This window comes from Eutrigla gurnardus, assembly GCF_963514095.1.
Source record: "Eutrigla gurnardus genome assembly, chromosome: 19".
Lineage (NCBI taxonomy): Eukaryota > Metazoa > Chordata > Actinopteri > Perciformes > Triglidae > Eutrigla > Eutrigla gurnardus.
In genome coordinates this window covers 21,157,811-21,173,368 of record NC_139930.1, presented here as the reverse complement: position 1 = coordinate 21,173,368, position 15,558 = coordinate 21,157,811, and the positions used below count along the sequence as shown (strand labels likewise).

Below are 15,558 nucleotides of genomic sequence, written 5' to 3'. Positions count from 1 at the left end.
ACATAAAAATAACACAAAAAAAAGTGACTTCTTAACCTGTTTTTAGTTGGTTTATCAACTCATTTTCAATTAATCTTGGTTTCTCGTACGAATACTTTCTGTCATGATCTCTAATAAAAACTTAAAATCTTAAAAATGAGAAGAAAACGTCTCCAGACACAAATTTACTTCATCACCAAATTTAGTTTGCACTGCCAGTTGTCTTTAGGAGGAAGTAACGGTGTAAGAAGTCATTTGATTTGTGTAGAATTGTGCTCATCAAGCTGAAGAGTGATGGTGTCGGCGTCACACAGATGCTTCAACCTTCCATCGGCGGTGTTTGTTTCTCTCGTGGTCTTCCAGCCCGTCCCGATGAAAACCATGTGATTCTATAGCTGTTGGAGTTGTTAAAGTCAAACATTGACACTGACATGGACTGTGGATCTGTCATGGGACTTTTATGATTGATGGGCATTCAAATGATTCACCAGCTTGTGACATTTTCATGCTTATAACCATGAAAAGTAATCAGTGTTTTTATTCCACTATTTCCTGCAGACAAAGTTATTCCATCGTTAATCATCTTGTTATCACGCCTCTGTGTTTAATCTGTATTTAATTGAGCTTTAAACCCAAGTCTTGGTGTTTTCATTGAGAGTCATGTTGAATATGTGCAGACTAACAGTACGTTGTTGTGTTGTTGTTGTTGTTGTTGTTGTTGTTCCAGCCCACTGCCAGTGTCAGCAGGGCTGGAGGGAGAACGAGGACAAATGTTACTTCTTTTCCATCGACACCAAGTCGTGGACGGACGCCAACGCTTTCTGTCTGGAGCAGAACTCCAACCTGCTGAGCATCCGGGACATTCATGAGAGGGTGAGGACAGCCGATGATGTCATCGTTTCACACACACCGCGGGGGTCGACGTGTTTATTTATGTATGTTGTTTGGTGTGGTTTGTAGTTGTGGGTGAGGACGCAGGTCGGCTCAGAGATCTACTGGATGGGCCTGAATGACCGCAGCGTAGAAGACGTGTGGGAGTGGTCTGACGGCAGCCCCTTCATACCATATTTGGAGTATGTCATGTATTTATTTTTGATGTTCAGTAAATAAACACTTGTTTGACTGCTGTTTATGTCATGTAACGCTGTGTGTCCTGTTCCAGATACTGGATGTCAGGCCAGCCTGATAACTGGGACGATGAGGAGGACTGTGCTCAGGTGATCGGATACAGCTTTGGTCAGTGGAATGACGAGAACTGTGACGTGAAGAGGAAGTACATCTGCAAGCACGTCAACCGTGAGTCTCCGGACTGTTTGAGATGCTCCTCCTCCTCCTTCTTCTCCTCCTCCTTCTCCTCCTCCTTCTTCTTCCCTTTAATTCTTCCTCTTTCTCTTCCTCCTCCTTCGTATTCTTCTTCTTATTCGCTTTTATTCTTCCTCCTCCTCCTTCTACTTCTTCTTCCCTTTTATTCTTCCTCCTCCTCCTCCTCCTCCTCCTCCTCCTCCTCCTCCTTCTTCTTCTTCTTCCCTTTAATTCTTCCTCTTTCTCCTCCTCCTCCTTCGTATTCTTCTTCTTCTTCCCTTTTATTCTTCCTCATCCCCCCCTTCCTCCTCCTCCTCCTCCTACTTCTTCTTCTTCCCTTTTATTCTTCCTCATCCCCCCCTTCCTCCTCCTCCTCCTCCTTCTACTTCTTCTTCTTCCCTTTTATTCTTCCTCTTCCTCCTCCTCCTCCTTCTACTTCTTCTTCTTCTTCTTCTTCGTCCCTTTTATTCTTCCTCATCCCCCCCTTCCTCCTCCTCCTCCTCCTACTTCTTCTTCTTCCCTTTTATTCTTCCTCATCCCCCCCTTCCTCCTCCTCCTCCTCCTTCTACTTCTTCTTCTTCCCTTTTATTCTTCCTCTTCCTCCTCCTCCTCCTTCTACTTCTTCTTCTTCTTCTTCTTCCCTTTTACTCTCCCCCCCCCCCCCCTTCCTCCTCCTCCTCCTCCTCCTCCTGTACTTTTGACACCTCTGGATAAAAAGTCGATCAGATCAGATCTTGTACGATCCTCGTAGATCACAAGGTGATAACATGTGTCCTCCTCTGTTTCTGCAGCGAATCCCGGCCCACAGTGCGACCTGGCCAACGGCTGGTCTCAGTACGGCTCCAACTGCTACAAGCTGAAGGCCGAGACGCGGCGCAGCTGGGCGGCAGCGAGACACGACTGCCTGCAGGACGGAGGAGACCTGGTGTCCATCACCTCGGCAGCGGAGGAGCAGTACGTCACGGGGACGCTGGACCCCTCCTGGATCGACCTCTGGATCGGGCTCTCCACACTGGTGAGAGGAACATTATAATATGGGATATGAACTCAAAGAAGTGCATGGAAGTCACAATGAGTTGGGTTTTTTTTGTCCTGCAGAAATGCAACAAGATCTCATGTCAAGTCGAGGCGGGAAACAGTGTGTACACCTGGTCTGATGCTCTCCAAACAGGATACCGGAACTGGGCCGATGAGGAACCATCAGGGTAAGATATGTGGTTTAAATTCATCAGTTTTACACAATCAAGGTTCAAACATCCGTTCTTCAACAGGGACACGCAGGCCGGCGCGTGCGCTGCGATCATCAAAGACTCAACGGATGAATTTGGGAAGTGGAAATCCCACGTGTGCAGATACGAGCGTCCCTACATGTGCAAACGGCCGCTGAACAGTAAGCCGGACTCAAATATGTAAAAATAAATCAATAAAAATAGATCACACATCTCTTATTGTCATCATCAAAAGTAACCAATAATTAATACAAAATAAATACTCCCCATCTCCAGCCATCTGCCCTCCCGGCTGGCTGAGTTTCTCAGGCAGCTGCTACTGGCTGGTCAGCAACGTCAATCTGCTGACCAGCTGGCACGACGCCGTCACCAAGTGCTCTGACGTCGGCGCCCACCTGCTCATCATCAACAGGTAGGACGCAATCACACCATGTGACTTTGTGAAAGGAGGAAGGAAAAGTCATCTTGTTGCTCCTTATTGTGGCCTTATAAATAACCGATTTCAATGGTTTTATCACAACAGGTAAAATTAATTGATTTTAGCCACTAGGGGGCGACAGAACAAGCTGAAAACATAACATTGACTTTTTTTGCCAGTTACCTGTTTAAGCAGACAAAACATAAGATGAAGGTCACTCTCTTTGAGCTCAGTTTTAAGGGAAATATCTGTCCGTGTAGTTCCTAAATGATCCACTAGGTGGCGAACAAGAGTTAAAACAGCTTCCTGCTGTGGGCCAGAAACTCATTCCAACAGGCTATAAGAGGCGTAACAGCTGAGTAACAGCAGAAATGTTACCCATGCTGTGATTTAAAAATAAATCTTTCCTCTTGTTTCTCATGTGCAGTCAAGAAGAACAGTTCTTCATTAATGGGTACCTTCCAGACTTCCACCAGGTGGACATTCCTGACATCTGGATTGGTTTATCAGGTATCCACTGCTCATTGTTAAACAACAATAACATGTGTGAAAATGCCTCTTTTCACTTATTTCTCTCTGGGTTTGTAATGTTACCAGATAAGGACCAGGACGGGGATTTCAGATGGGTGGATAAAACCGCGGTGACCTTCTCCAACTACGGTCCTGGTTGGCCCAGAAACACCGTAGGCACATGGGACTGTGGACAAATCTTCACCGGTAAGATTCCCACTCTGATCGGACACGTCGGGTGAGGCTTGGCGTAGCGAGACAGACATCATGTTCATGTTCTTCCAGGAAATTACGAGGGCAAGTGGGAAACAAGCAACTGCTTCAGGAGCCTGGGTTACGTCTGTGAGATGACCGGCGGACAGAATCCCAAACCCACGTCGACTCCCGGTGAGTGGGACTTCATCTTTCCTCTTCACGTAGTTAAAAGCAGCGCTGATAACTGTTTCTCCCCCCAGATTCCCACTGTGACACCGGGTACTTGTTGTACGGAGACTTCTGCTTTCAATTCGAGAGCGAGTCGGTGAAGAACTGGCATGACGCCGAGGCCCACTGTGCCAGAGAGCAGGCTCACCTCGCCAGCTTCCACTCAGAGGAGGAGCTGAGCTTCATAACCGGTGAGCCGCTTGGAAAACCCCTCCAGATTCCCCCAGAGGTCGTAGCGACGGCTGTAAACGTATTTCTTCTCCTCTGCAGCTCACATGCCCGGTGAAGCCTGGGTGGGATTGAATGACATCGACGTTGAGAACCAGTTCGTTTACACCGATGGAACCCCTGCGGTGAGTGACGGGAGACCCCACACAATCACACGCCTCCTTGGGGAAGGTCTTGCGATGAAGCATCTCTTTTCCTCTTTGGACCACAGGACCTCCTCCTGTGGGCCGACAACCAGCCGGACAACTGGCAGGACAACGAGGACTGCGTTCACCTCAGAGGGATGAACCACCACGAAGCCGGGAAGCTCAACGACGACTTCTGCACCGTCACCAAGGAATTCATCTGCAAAAAAGGTCAGACGCGCTCCGTATCCTGTTAGTCTCTTGTGTCATATTCAGCCGTAGTTAACAGTTTGCTGTTTTGTCTTTCAGCCAAGGGACAAGGACCTCCTCCCCATCCCCCGACATCTGGACCAGGTGACCCTTACACGACACCGATCGCCTCACTTCAAGCTTGAGCTGATAATAACGTGTATTTATCTGTTTGTTTACAGGATGGAACGAGAAATGTGGCTCCTGGATGTCCGACCCGTTCAACGACTACTGCTACCAGTTCAACTACCTGTCGATGAGGACGTGGGCCGAGGCCAGGGCCGACTGTGTCAACCAGGGAGGAGACCTGGTCAGCATCACGGACCCCTTCGAGCAGGCCTTCGTACACGGTACAGTCCTACGTCTGATGGTCCCATTATTCTTTATTACTTCTTCAAGTGTTCACGTGAGTATTTATATCACAGAAGCATGTTGAAGGACTATATTAGAGAGAATAAAGTTGTATTATAATGAGATTTGACGACTTGAACCTTTTCCAACCAATAAGCACCTTATTTTCAAACATTTTACCTTTTTTTCTGACTTCTTTTGAATTCATTTCCTCATATTTCTAATCTTCTCTCTTCATCTCTTTTTTTTTCTAATTGAGGCCCAAATAATCGGTCGTACTGTAACTACCCAAAGTGCAATTTATATATAATAATTACATGATATAATATATAATATCTGTTTTTATTAAATCTATTATACTATATATATAATAAAATAGATTACTTTTTATTTGTGGTTGCTTTAAAGTCCTGAAAAACAGGCTTCATGCTTTCTTCCACACCTTTCCTTCTGGATCCATGACTAAGCGTGGCCCGGCTGGCTTTTCTCTCAGGTGTGATCCAGGTGAGTCCCACCGGTGTCTCCCTCTGGATGGGCGGTCACGACTCCGTCACGGAGGGCGGCTGGGAGTGGACCGATGGTTCTCCTTTCAGATACATCCACTGGAGTGCAGGTTAGTGTGAAGCCCAATCTGTGAGGAACTAAACACGTCAGGATTATTGCCTCACAGAATTCCTTTTCTTCCTGCTTCCTCACAGGAAACCCCGACGACTACTACGGCGAGGACTGCCTGTCGATACTCATCAACAACGGCTACTGGAACGACGACAACTGTGAGTACAGGAGAGGATACGTCTGCAAGCGCAGAGGTGAGTGAGCTGCTTTAATGTTGTTGACACTAAGACCATATTTAGAGCGTAATTATAACACGATATGTGTTTGTGTTTTCAGGAAACACACCTGAGCCTCCTCCGCCTCATGATGGTAACAATACGCTTCATGCACGTGAATGACACGGCCGTGAACTTTGTCGTCAGGCGATGACGAATGAATGCTTCCTGCTGCAGGTTTCATGACGGCGCTGATTTGCCAGGACTCCTCCGCCGTCCTCCACTGTCCGCACGAGAGCGTGATCAACATCCAGTCGGCTTTCTTCGGGCGGAAGAGTGACGAAATCTGTCCTCACATGAGTGGATCAACAGGTGGCGCTGCAGAAAAGTCCCTCTGTCAATCACATCAAATTAACAAAAAGGAAATATTGAAATGAATCTCTGTTCTGTAGGGAGCTGCGACGTGGAGGGTATGCTTCCTTACTACAGAAAGGCGTGCGACAACCATCCCTTCTGCTTTGCGTACGCCTACGTGGAGCCGGACCCCTGTCCCACCATCTCCAAGTACCTCCAGATCGTCTACAGCTGTGAACAAAAAGGTGGTTTATCCTCACAAATCCGTCCTCCACGTCTCCATGAATCAGTTACACCGTTCAGTGAGGCTAAATACTCCCAAAATGGCACTGCACAACAGTCATATTAACTTTGAGAGTTGCCTCAAAGTCACTTAGGTACATTAGGAATGAGTAAAAACCAAAAGTTAAACTATAAAATCCAATATAAGAGTATTTCCCATTACCTAGGAAATGTGATTTTGCATATTGGGATCACAGAAAATAGAGAAACAAAGCCCTTTGAACCCATTCTTGTCCAATGTGCTCTTAGTGTGCCTGCAGGGCCTCGGGGTCGCCGACGGCAACATCACAGACTCCCAGCTTTCCGCGTCTTCCTCCATCGGCGCCTTCACGCCCAACAAAGCCCGTTTGAACGGGAACTCCTGCTGGATGCCTTCAGGAATACGTGCGTACCAATCCAGCACTCACACGTGTGAAAATAATATGTTAAATAGCTGGCTAAAGACAAGATCTGTGTTTCCAGCGACCTCCAGCTGGATCCAGGTGAACCTGGGCCAGAGCAGGAAGGTGACGGGGATCGTAGTCCAGGGATGTCCTCACAGCGAACACTGGCTCACCAAGTTTAAGCTCCAGCACAGCGTGGATGGAGTGAGGTGGATGGACTACACATCCGACGGGCAGGTGAGTGAGAGCGTTACCGGCCGTGAAGACCACCGAGGGTCATTGTCATCATGACTTGGACCGCCTGTGTTTTTCAGTTTTTCCTCGGCTCCACGGACCGAGACAGTCCCGTCACCCAGCTGCTGGGTTCCCCGGTGTCGGCTCAGTACGTCCGCATCCTCCCGCTGGAGTTCAGCGGGCAGGCAGGGCTTCGCTTCGACGTCCTGGGCTGCACACCCGACTGTAAGAACAATCCACCACTGTTTACGAGTCTGATTAAAAACGCAGCCGTGATGCTGTCGTCATGGTTACTGATGGAAACGTTGTGGTTCCACAGATGCAATCACGTGCGCCAATAAGCCCAACTTCAACTTTGCCAACGATCAAATGACGTGAGTGAAGCCGGAAACGTGTTTTTACTCATATAGAGATGCAAAACGTGTGTATTCAGTGTATTAATACTTATATTTGTGGTTAATTCTGCACAGTGTTCACTGTCCCGCCCGCTGTGCCAATGCTTATCACAGAGTATACGGCACATCTGTATATCGTGGGGTATGTTCTCCTGTTTGTATCACTTCTGTACGACGTTGAGGAAGGATTTTTCTAAAAGAGTGTCTCCTCTTCCAGGACTCAAACATCTGCGCCGCAGCGATCCACGCCGGCGTGGTATTAAACGACATCGGAGGAGACTGTACCCTGCTGAAGGCTGCTGGACAGAGCTTCTACGCCGGCTCCACCAGGAACGGCATCACCTCCAGACAGTAAGCAGCCTCACACTGAATCCCTGTTCCCTGTGTAGCTCACTCCCGGGACGCTTCACATCCTGTTCTTGTTCCGCAGGTTCGATGGGAACTACGCTGTATCTTACACGTTTGCAGATGGCGGTGAGTTGAGGCACATTTACAATCCCTTAAAGGAATCCACTCCCTCCCAGCAGACAGTAAAGTGTGTGTCTTACAGAGCTGAGGTGTTCGGGGCCCGACTGGTATGAGTTTGGAGAGTTCTGCTACAAACCCTATGGTGAGAAAAAGACGTGGGACGATGCCCAGCTCACCTGCAGGGCTCTGGGTGCCGAACTGGTATCCATCCTCTCGATGACGGAGCAGAGCTGGCTGGAAAGCTACCTCTACATGGGTATGGATCTGCTATATTATAGATCTAGGGGTACCAAGCACGTGATGAAAGCTAATTAGAGTCTTTTCCAGCCACCAATGACGTGTGGACCGGCCTGAATGACCTGGTCATCACCGGTATGTTCACCTGGTCCGACGAACACATGGCGACCTTCACCTACTGGGCTCCGGGGGAGCCCAACAACCACGACGGCTTCAGCGAAGACTGCGTTGAGATGCTGCACCAGGTGAGACGGGTCGGAGCGCAGCGGGGGGGGGGGGGAATGTATTTCATAGTACAGATCCTTCTTCATCCGCTCGTTATCATCTGTGTTCTCCAGACTGGACGATGGAACGATGTCTCCTGCACAGAACTCAACACCTTCATATGCAAAATGCCCAAAGCTCATTACCCGGTGCCCTCGGTGAAGCCCACGGTGTACGGATGCCCTCAGGTAGGACACACTCCTCCTGCCTTAACGAGGCCGTAACGAGGCCTTAACGAGGCCTTAACGAGGCCTTAACGAGGCTGTAACGAGGTTGTAACGAGGTCGTGTTCTCGTCATGTGTCAGGGCTGGGACTCGTACGGCTACGCCTGCTACTGGATGGAGGAGACCGCCAGGAGCTGGTCGGACGCCAAGGCTTTCTGTGCAGAGATGGACGGCTTCCTGCTGCACATCGGAGACATGTGAGACACGACGACACCTCCGTCTCCTGTATCTCCACCCGATGCTTTGAGATCACGCCGCATGCAACGATGTTCTCCTTTTCATGAAGAACGTCCGCTCTACTCTTAGATATCTTCTACCTCTTCCTCCTCGTCTTCCTCTTTCTCTTCCTCCACCTCTTCCACCTCTTTTTTCTCATCTTATTCCATCTCTGTCTCCTCTTTCTCTTCCTCCTCCACCTTTTCTCTCTTCCTCCTCGTCTTCCTCCTCCACCTCTTTTCCTCCTCGTCTTCCTCCATCTCTGTCTCCTCTTTCTCTTCCTCCTCCACCTCTTCTACCTCTTCCTCCATCTCTGTCTCCTCTTTCTCTTCCTCCTCCACCTCTTCTACCTCTTCCTCCATCTTTGTCTCCTCTTTCTCTTCATCCTCCACCTCTTCTACCTCTTCCTCCATCTCTGTCTCCTCTTTCTCTTCCTCCTCCACCTCTTCTACCTCTTCCTCCATCTCTGTCTCCTCTTTCTCTTCCTCCTCCACCTCTTCTTCCATCTCTGTCTCCTCTTTCTCTTCCTCCTCCACCTCTTCTACCTCTTCTTCCATCTCTGTCTCCTCTTGCTCTTCCTCCTCCACCTCTTCTACATCTTCCTCTTCCTGCTTCTCCTGGGCAGCAGGTTGGCGAGGTGTTTTTGATCGGCTCTCCTGTTTTCCTCTGCAGATACGAGCAGGCACATTTCACCGTGACGCTGTCGGGGAAGACGGGTTTATGGTGGGTCGGCCTGCGGGCTCGAGGAGGGACGGGCGGAGGAGTGGACTACATCTGGGACAACGGCGCTTTCCTCACCTTCACCCACTGGGACAGAAACCAGCCAGGTACGGACCCAACACTGATATCAGCCGGACGGGAGAGTACAGCAGCGTGGGGAAAACACGCCGCCTCTTTTTGTCTCGTCTAGATAGCGGGGACGGCACCTGCGTGGCGATGACGTCCGGTCAGATCGGCGGTTTCTGGGACGACAGGCAGTGCTCAGAGAAACACGCCTTCGTCTGTGAGAGACCCAGACCCGACATCAGCCCGCCCACCAAGCCCCCGACTCCTCCTCCGGCGCAGGGCTGCGCCGACGGCTGGACCGCTCTTCCTCACTTCAGGAACTGTTATAGGGTATGAGACGCTGCAGATTAAGATGTGCAGGGGTACAAGCGGGTTCTAATTTCTGGGCTGATTTCACTGCAGCTCTTCCACAACGTGGACTGGTCCAGGAAGAAGAGCTGGGGGACAGCGCTGGAGGACTGCGTAGCCAGAGGAGCCAATCTGGTCAGCATCCACAATCAGGAGGAGGAGGAGTTCCTGGCTCTGTACAGCAAAGGCAGCGCCAAGTGGATCGGCCTCAAGCACAACCCCACGGAAGGAGGTGAGCACGGGTGTTTTACTGAGGTGTAACGGAGATACAAATAAATAAATGAATCTGCCTGACCCCCTGATCGTTGTAGGCTATTCTTGGAGCGATGGCACGCCTCTGTCGCACACACACTGGGGCTCGGGGGAGCCCAACAACCACGAGGGCCGCGAGGACTGCGTGGAGATGGTGAGCTCCACCAACGGGACCCACTCCTGGTGGAACGACCTCAACTGTGACGCCCACCAGGACTATATATGCATGATTACTAAAGGGAAGAACCCCATCCTGCCCCCAGTGCCCCCGCCTCCAATCCCAGGTAAACTGTTCCCACAATGCATCTCACCTGCAAGTTGGGATATATGACATATTGAATGTAGAGGTCATCGTATGCTGTACAGATTGTAAAGGCCTCTAAGGCCAACTTTTTTAAATTTTTATTTAATTTTTTAACATTTTTTTAAATTGTTTTATTTTATTTATTTATTTTTTAACTTTATTTTATTATTGGCTTGTTTTAATGGGGTTTTTTTCTCCAATACTTTTAATGCCCTCTAAAGGATACTTTATTTATTTATTTATTTATTTTTTAAATTAATTAATCTTTTTTAATTTTTTAATTTTAAACTGTATTTTATTATTGGCTTGTTTTAATGTTTTTTTTTCTCCAATACTTTTAATGCCCTCTAAGGGATACTTTATTTTTATTTATTTTTTATTTTTATTTTTATTATTAATTATTATTTAATTTTTTTAAATTTTAAACTGTATTTTGTATGTTTTTTTCTCTCCAATGCTTTTAATAAAGCACTTTAAATTGCCCTGTTGTTGAAAGGTGCTATACAAATAAAAAGCCTTGCCTTTAAAATAATCTTTAATTGGACCTCCTATATTAATGTAGTAGGATTTATTTATTGTTTTATTTTTTTATCTCATATCTCACCCGTCAGCTCCCGACTGTGGGAGCAACCCCGGCTGGAGGAAGAACAACAACATCTGCTACTACTACAACGACACCGACGTGGTGGACTTCCACACGGCGATGAGGCGCTGCTACGCCGAGAAGGCCTCGCTGGTCTCCATCCTCAACACCAACGAGCAGGCATACGTTAACAGCATGGTGCGTCCCTTTCTCCCTCTATACACACACATATACTGTATATATATATATACATATATGTGTTGTAATACGTTGCATTCACCCCTCCAGGTGGGGACGGGCCAGGTTGCTGCCGCTTGGATTGGAATGAGGATGTTCGGCATCGCAAGCGGACAATACATGTACGTGTAATTTCTGAGAGATTGGAGTTTTAATGGGAAATTAGAATTTCACGTTTTTGCACTCTTTCCTCAAAGAGAATATCATTAGAGAGCCCTTGCTTTTAGGCGGCCCATGAAGACATTTTCACGTCTGTCCACACAGGTGGGTGGACTTCTCCCCCCTGGTGTACACTCACTGGGGTCCAGGTGAGCCCAACAACGCCAACGGGGAGGAACAGTGCGTTCAGATGAACAGGCATCAAGGTGATGGAGTTCAGTTAGACCACAGAGTTTAATCTCTTTATTTATTCCTCTGATTAACGGCTTTTAATTTGTGAAGGCGGATGGAACGATGCCAACTGTGGTCGGCCCGGAGCCGGATACGTCTGTAAGAAGTTCCCCGGAGATAACCACACCCCGCCTCCACCCACACAGCCCTGGGAGGGCAACTGCCCCGCAGGTACTTTGTTATGACTTTTTATGATGCAGCTCATATCACTGAACATCCCTTTTGTGTTTAAAGTACTTTATTTCACATAAGCAAATATATGCATAATAGATGTTACCCATTGACCTCCCTTCTGTCCAGGCTGGCTGCGTTTCAAGGACAAGTGCTTCCTGTTCAAAGGGAAGGAAAACGACATGAGAGCAAACTGGTCTTACGCTCGGAGTTGGTGCAAAGAGCAAACAGGGGAGCTGGCCGTTATCGATGACCAGTACGAGAACGGTAAGCTGGCTCTACGAGGCGTAAACAGTCCAGAGGCTCCAGGTCAAAGAGACCCTCCAGAGTCATTCTCTCCCCTCCACCAGACTTTGTTTCCAGCTACCTGCGGGACCTGAAGATGCCCACGTGGATCGGCCTGTCGGATGTCCTGGTGGAGAACCAGTACGCCTGGAGCGACGGGGTCAGCCCGGTGCTCTACACCAACTGGAACGACAAGGAGCCCAACAACGCAGGAGGAGCAGTGAGCACTTTACTTACACCACAGTTATTTATCAACAGACCTACAGGATGTACTTTCATCTTTCAGTAATATGACTTTTTTTCAACATACTATTCTATGACTTTTTTCTTTTTTTCTTTAAATACTATACAATGACTTTTTTTCCGACATACTATATGATGACTTTTTTTTGGACATACTTTACGATTTTTTTAATGTTTTTATTTATTTTATTTTTTACATACTATACGATTACTTTTTTAAATGTTTTTTTTTTACAGACTATACAATTACTTTTTTTTTTAAATGTACGTAGGCCTACTATAAGATGACTTTTTTAAATTATTTTTTGACATACTATTTAATGACATTTTTAATGTTTTTTAAAAAAAAAAATGTTTTTATACATACTATACAATGACTTTTTTTTTTTTTTCGACATACTATACGATAACCTTTTTTTCATTTTTTTCCGACATACTACACGATAACTTTTTTTCATTTTTTTCCGACATACTATACGATAACTTTTTTTCCGACATACTACACGATAACTTTTTTTCATTTTTTTCCGACATACTACACGATAACTTTTTTTCATTTTTTTCCGACATACTACACGATAACTTTTTTTCATTTTTTTCCGACATACTACACGATAACTTTTTTTCATTTTTTTCCGACATACTATACGATGACTATTGACTCCAGCTCTTTAGTGAGATGACTTGAATCTCTCAACAGGAACACTGTGTGGCGATGGCTCACAGCGACCTGGCGAGTGGCAAGTGGAACGATGACGCCTGTCACAAGGAACACAGCTTTGTCTGCTACAAGAAGAAGTGTCAGTCATCCCTCTTTCTATCAAAACATCTCAGCCATACATGCAGCTAAATCCCCATTCAGGTTTTTACTGAAGGACATTTCTCCATCAGCGAGTAGCATCGACCCTCCGCCCCCGACGAAGAGTCCCTGCCCGCCCGGCTACATCTCCTGGTACCTGAACTGCTACAAGCTGGTGGAGCAGCCGGCGACGTGGGAGGCGGCTCAGACGGCCTGCGAGAAGGAGAAGGGCAACCTGGCCAGCATCGACAGGAGCTACGACCAGGCATTCGTGGCCGGGGTGGTGCTGCAGGGCAAGGCCGACGCCTGGATCGGACTCAGGCGCAAGGTGCCGTCAGGGAGGGGAGGGGGGGGGGGGGGGGCGATAGCACAGAGAAGTACAGATGGTAGAAGTACTGATCAAACTTCTTTACTCAAGTAAAAGTGGAAAAACCACAGGCTCTGAAAAAGTATCACTATGGGACATTTCTACTGTTCTACTATTAATAAATACGCCTGATAATAAAAACAATGATATTATTCTAATAATTTCCCTCAAAGTATTAAAACTAAAGTAACGAGTAGAAAAGATATTTCTTTTAAAATGGAGTAAAAGTAAAAAAAAAAGTAAGAAAAAGTAAAGTAATGAAGTATTTATACTTCCCACCTCTGCATAATAGGACAAGTAAAAGTACTTCCTTCAAAATCCCACGGATGGAAGTAAATGCAGATAAAGAATCAAAAGGAAAAAAAGCACTCATATCAAGATAAATCTGACCAGATTTCAGAATTAATATGGCAGCTGCTGCAAAAATATGTATTTATTGTTGTAGAATAGGGACTCATTTGACCTCATTAGCACCTCAAAGTTATTTGGAGTCTTAAATCTTATGTTCTGACGGCAGGACGACAGCTCCTACATGTGGACGGACGGCTGGCCGGTCTTCTTCACCCAGTGGGGACCAGGAGAGCCCAGCAACATTAAGGACGAGGGCTGTGTGAGTATGCACGCTTCCATCATGTTCCACGGGACCTGGAACGACACCAAGTGTGACGTAGCCAAACCCTACATCTGCAAGATCTCCCAAGGTCGGTCACACAGATTATTTTTTTTCCACACACACACAAAAAAAAAGCTTAATTTAGAATCTAAAACGTGACGCATTGATGAATTCACTCACAGAGACGCCACCACCGACTCCGGCCCCCGGCGATGGGGATTGCAGGCAGTTCTGGAGACCTTACGGCCGCTACTGTTACTACGTGCACAACGGCCAGCAGGGCTTCTCCTGGCCGGACGCCCATCACTACTGCCAGTCGGCCCAGGCCGATCTGGTGTCCATCCACAGCAGAGCCGATGTGGAGTTCTTCAGGAACTACAACTACACCAAACACCACCACGTATGGATCGGCCTCACCAGGGACCGCAACTGTAAGTGTAGTGACCGTCATTTGTAAATATTTAAGTATAATTTCGCTCACCTCGTTTCCACGCTGGATGATCTCTCCAGTTGGCTGGGGCTGGACGGATAAGACGTCTTTGGGCTTCCTGAACTGGGCTCCCGGCGAGCCCAACATGGCCTTCCACCCCGGGGACGTGGCTGAGGAGAACTGCGTGGAGATGTACCAGGATGGAGCCTGGAATGACAACAACTGCCTGCAGAAAAGAGGATTTGCGTGCCGCCATCGCCAGTGTAAGGATTTATTCGTATTCGCAGATTTCACTTTGGTTCTCAGGAGATAAAAATAATGCGTTAGAGAAAAGATTCCAACTGGGATACGAGCAGCAGCAGATTAACAGCTTCTCTGTGTGAAACCCCGTTTTCAGTCTACACAACAGATGAAAATGGGAAACCAGTTATCCCCACCGACGGTCCAGGTGGCAACGGTGAGCGTACCAAAATACGGTTTAACCTTCCATGCATGCAACTGGTTGTCAAATCAATGCAGGTGTAGATTTAGCTTGTTGACGCGTCGGCCGTATCACCGTTCAGATGGAGGGGCGATAGCCGGCGGCGTCATCGCAGCCATTGTGATTTTCATCCTGGTGGCTGGAGGGCTGTACTACGTCTTCATCGTTCGGGGGGTCAAACTGAGCGGCCTGAGTCTGCCGACAAAAAGGGCCACCGTCATCGATGTGGTAAGATATCGACCGGCCCGTCGCCGTCAGGTGGTTACACGGGGACTGGAAATGCTAAGTCGTGTTATTCTTCTGTTGCAGCCCGCTTTCTCCAACCCCAACTTCCCCGGAGAATCGGACACGTAAACCATCATTCAAGTTTTGTACAGTACATTGAATTTTTTTTTTTTTTAAACTAAATCAGTGATCCATAAGATTCAATTATATTGTACAGTTTATATTGTAATAAACAAATGACTACAAGATGTATTTTGTTTTCCGTACATTTTTCAAGTGTGACAATTTACAACAATTTCAATCAGAAATTCTTATCCTTGTGATTCACTGTTCAAACACTTTTTCTGACCTTTACCACCAAATTGTGTTGTTCTTGCCCCCCCCCCCCCCCCCAATAAATTA

The 15,558-nt window shown here is 47.3% G+C and overlaps 1 protein-coding gene across 1 annotated transcript; it reads left to right on the top strand.

Annotated features, from left to right (window-relative positions):
• The first annotated feature begins 589 nt into the window (after positions 1–589).
• Positions 590–15,423, top strand: LOC311029466 (uncharacterized protein). The gene is made up of 44 exons (XM_084034605.1): positions 590–1,052; positions 1,142–1,275; positions 2,073–2,296; positions 2,380–2,486; positions 2,553–2,671; positions 2,787–2,922; positions 3,356–3,438; positions 3,526–3,645; positions 3,724–3,921; positions 4,275–4,445; positions 4,524–4,568; positions 4,646–4,813; positions 5,308–5,427; positions 5,513–5,623; positions 5,706–5,738; positions 5,822–5,956; positions 6,037–6,183; positions 6,470–6,840; positions 6,918–7,062; positions 7,157–7,211; positions 7,308–7,374; positions 7,450–7,583; positions 7,663–7,706; positions 7,783–7,956; positions 8,028–8,182; positions 8,276–8,389; positions 8,508–8,623; positions 9,315–9,469; positions 9,553–9,758; positions 9,831–10,008; positions 10,088–10,312; positions 10,944–11,113; positions 11,204–11,274; positions 11,417–11,517; positions 11,594–11,713; positions 11,843–11,980; positions 12,064–12,218; positions 12,942–13,041; positions 13,133–13,368; positions 13,925–14,108; positions 14,203–14,451; positions 14,531–14,713; positions 14,848–14,907; positions 15,014–15,423. Exons 1-44 carry the CDS (start codon positions 979–981, stop codon positions 15,283–15,285), a joined length of 6,303 nt encoding a protein of 2,100 aa, XP_083890731.1. The 5' UTR covers positions 590–978; the 3' UTR covers positions 15,286–15,423.
• Positions 15,424–15,558: the final 135 nt, after the last annotated feature.

Excerpts from the sequence above, each read along its gene's own strand:
- LOC311029466 (XM_084034605.1), top strand. The coding sequence starts at position 979 with ATGGGCCTGAATGACCGCAGCGTAGAAGACGTGTGGGAGTGGTCTGAC. Across the intron at positions 2,487-2,552 it reads GCCGATGAGGAACCATCAGG|GGACACGCAGGCCGGCGCGT; the intron begins GTAAGATATGTG and ends GTTCTTCAACAG. Across the intron at positions 8,183-8,275 it reads GCGTTGAGATGCTGCACCAG|ACTGGACGATGGAACGATGT; the intron begins GTGAGACGGGTC and ends TGTGTTCTCCAG.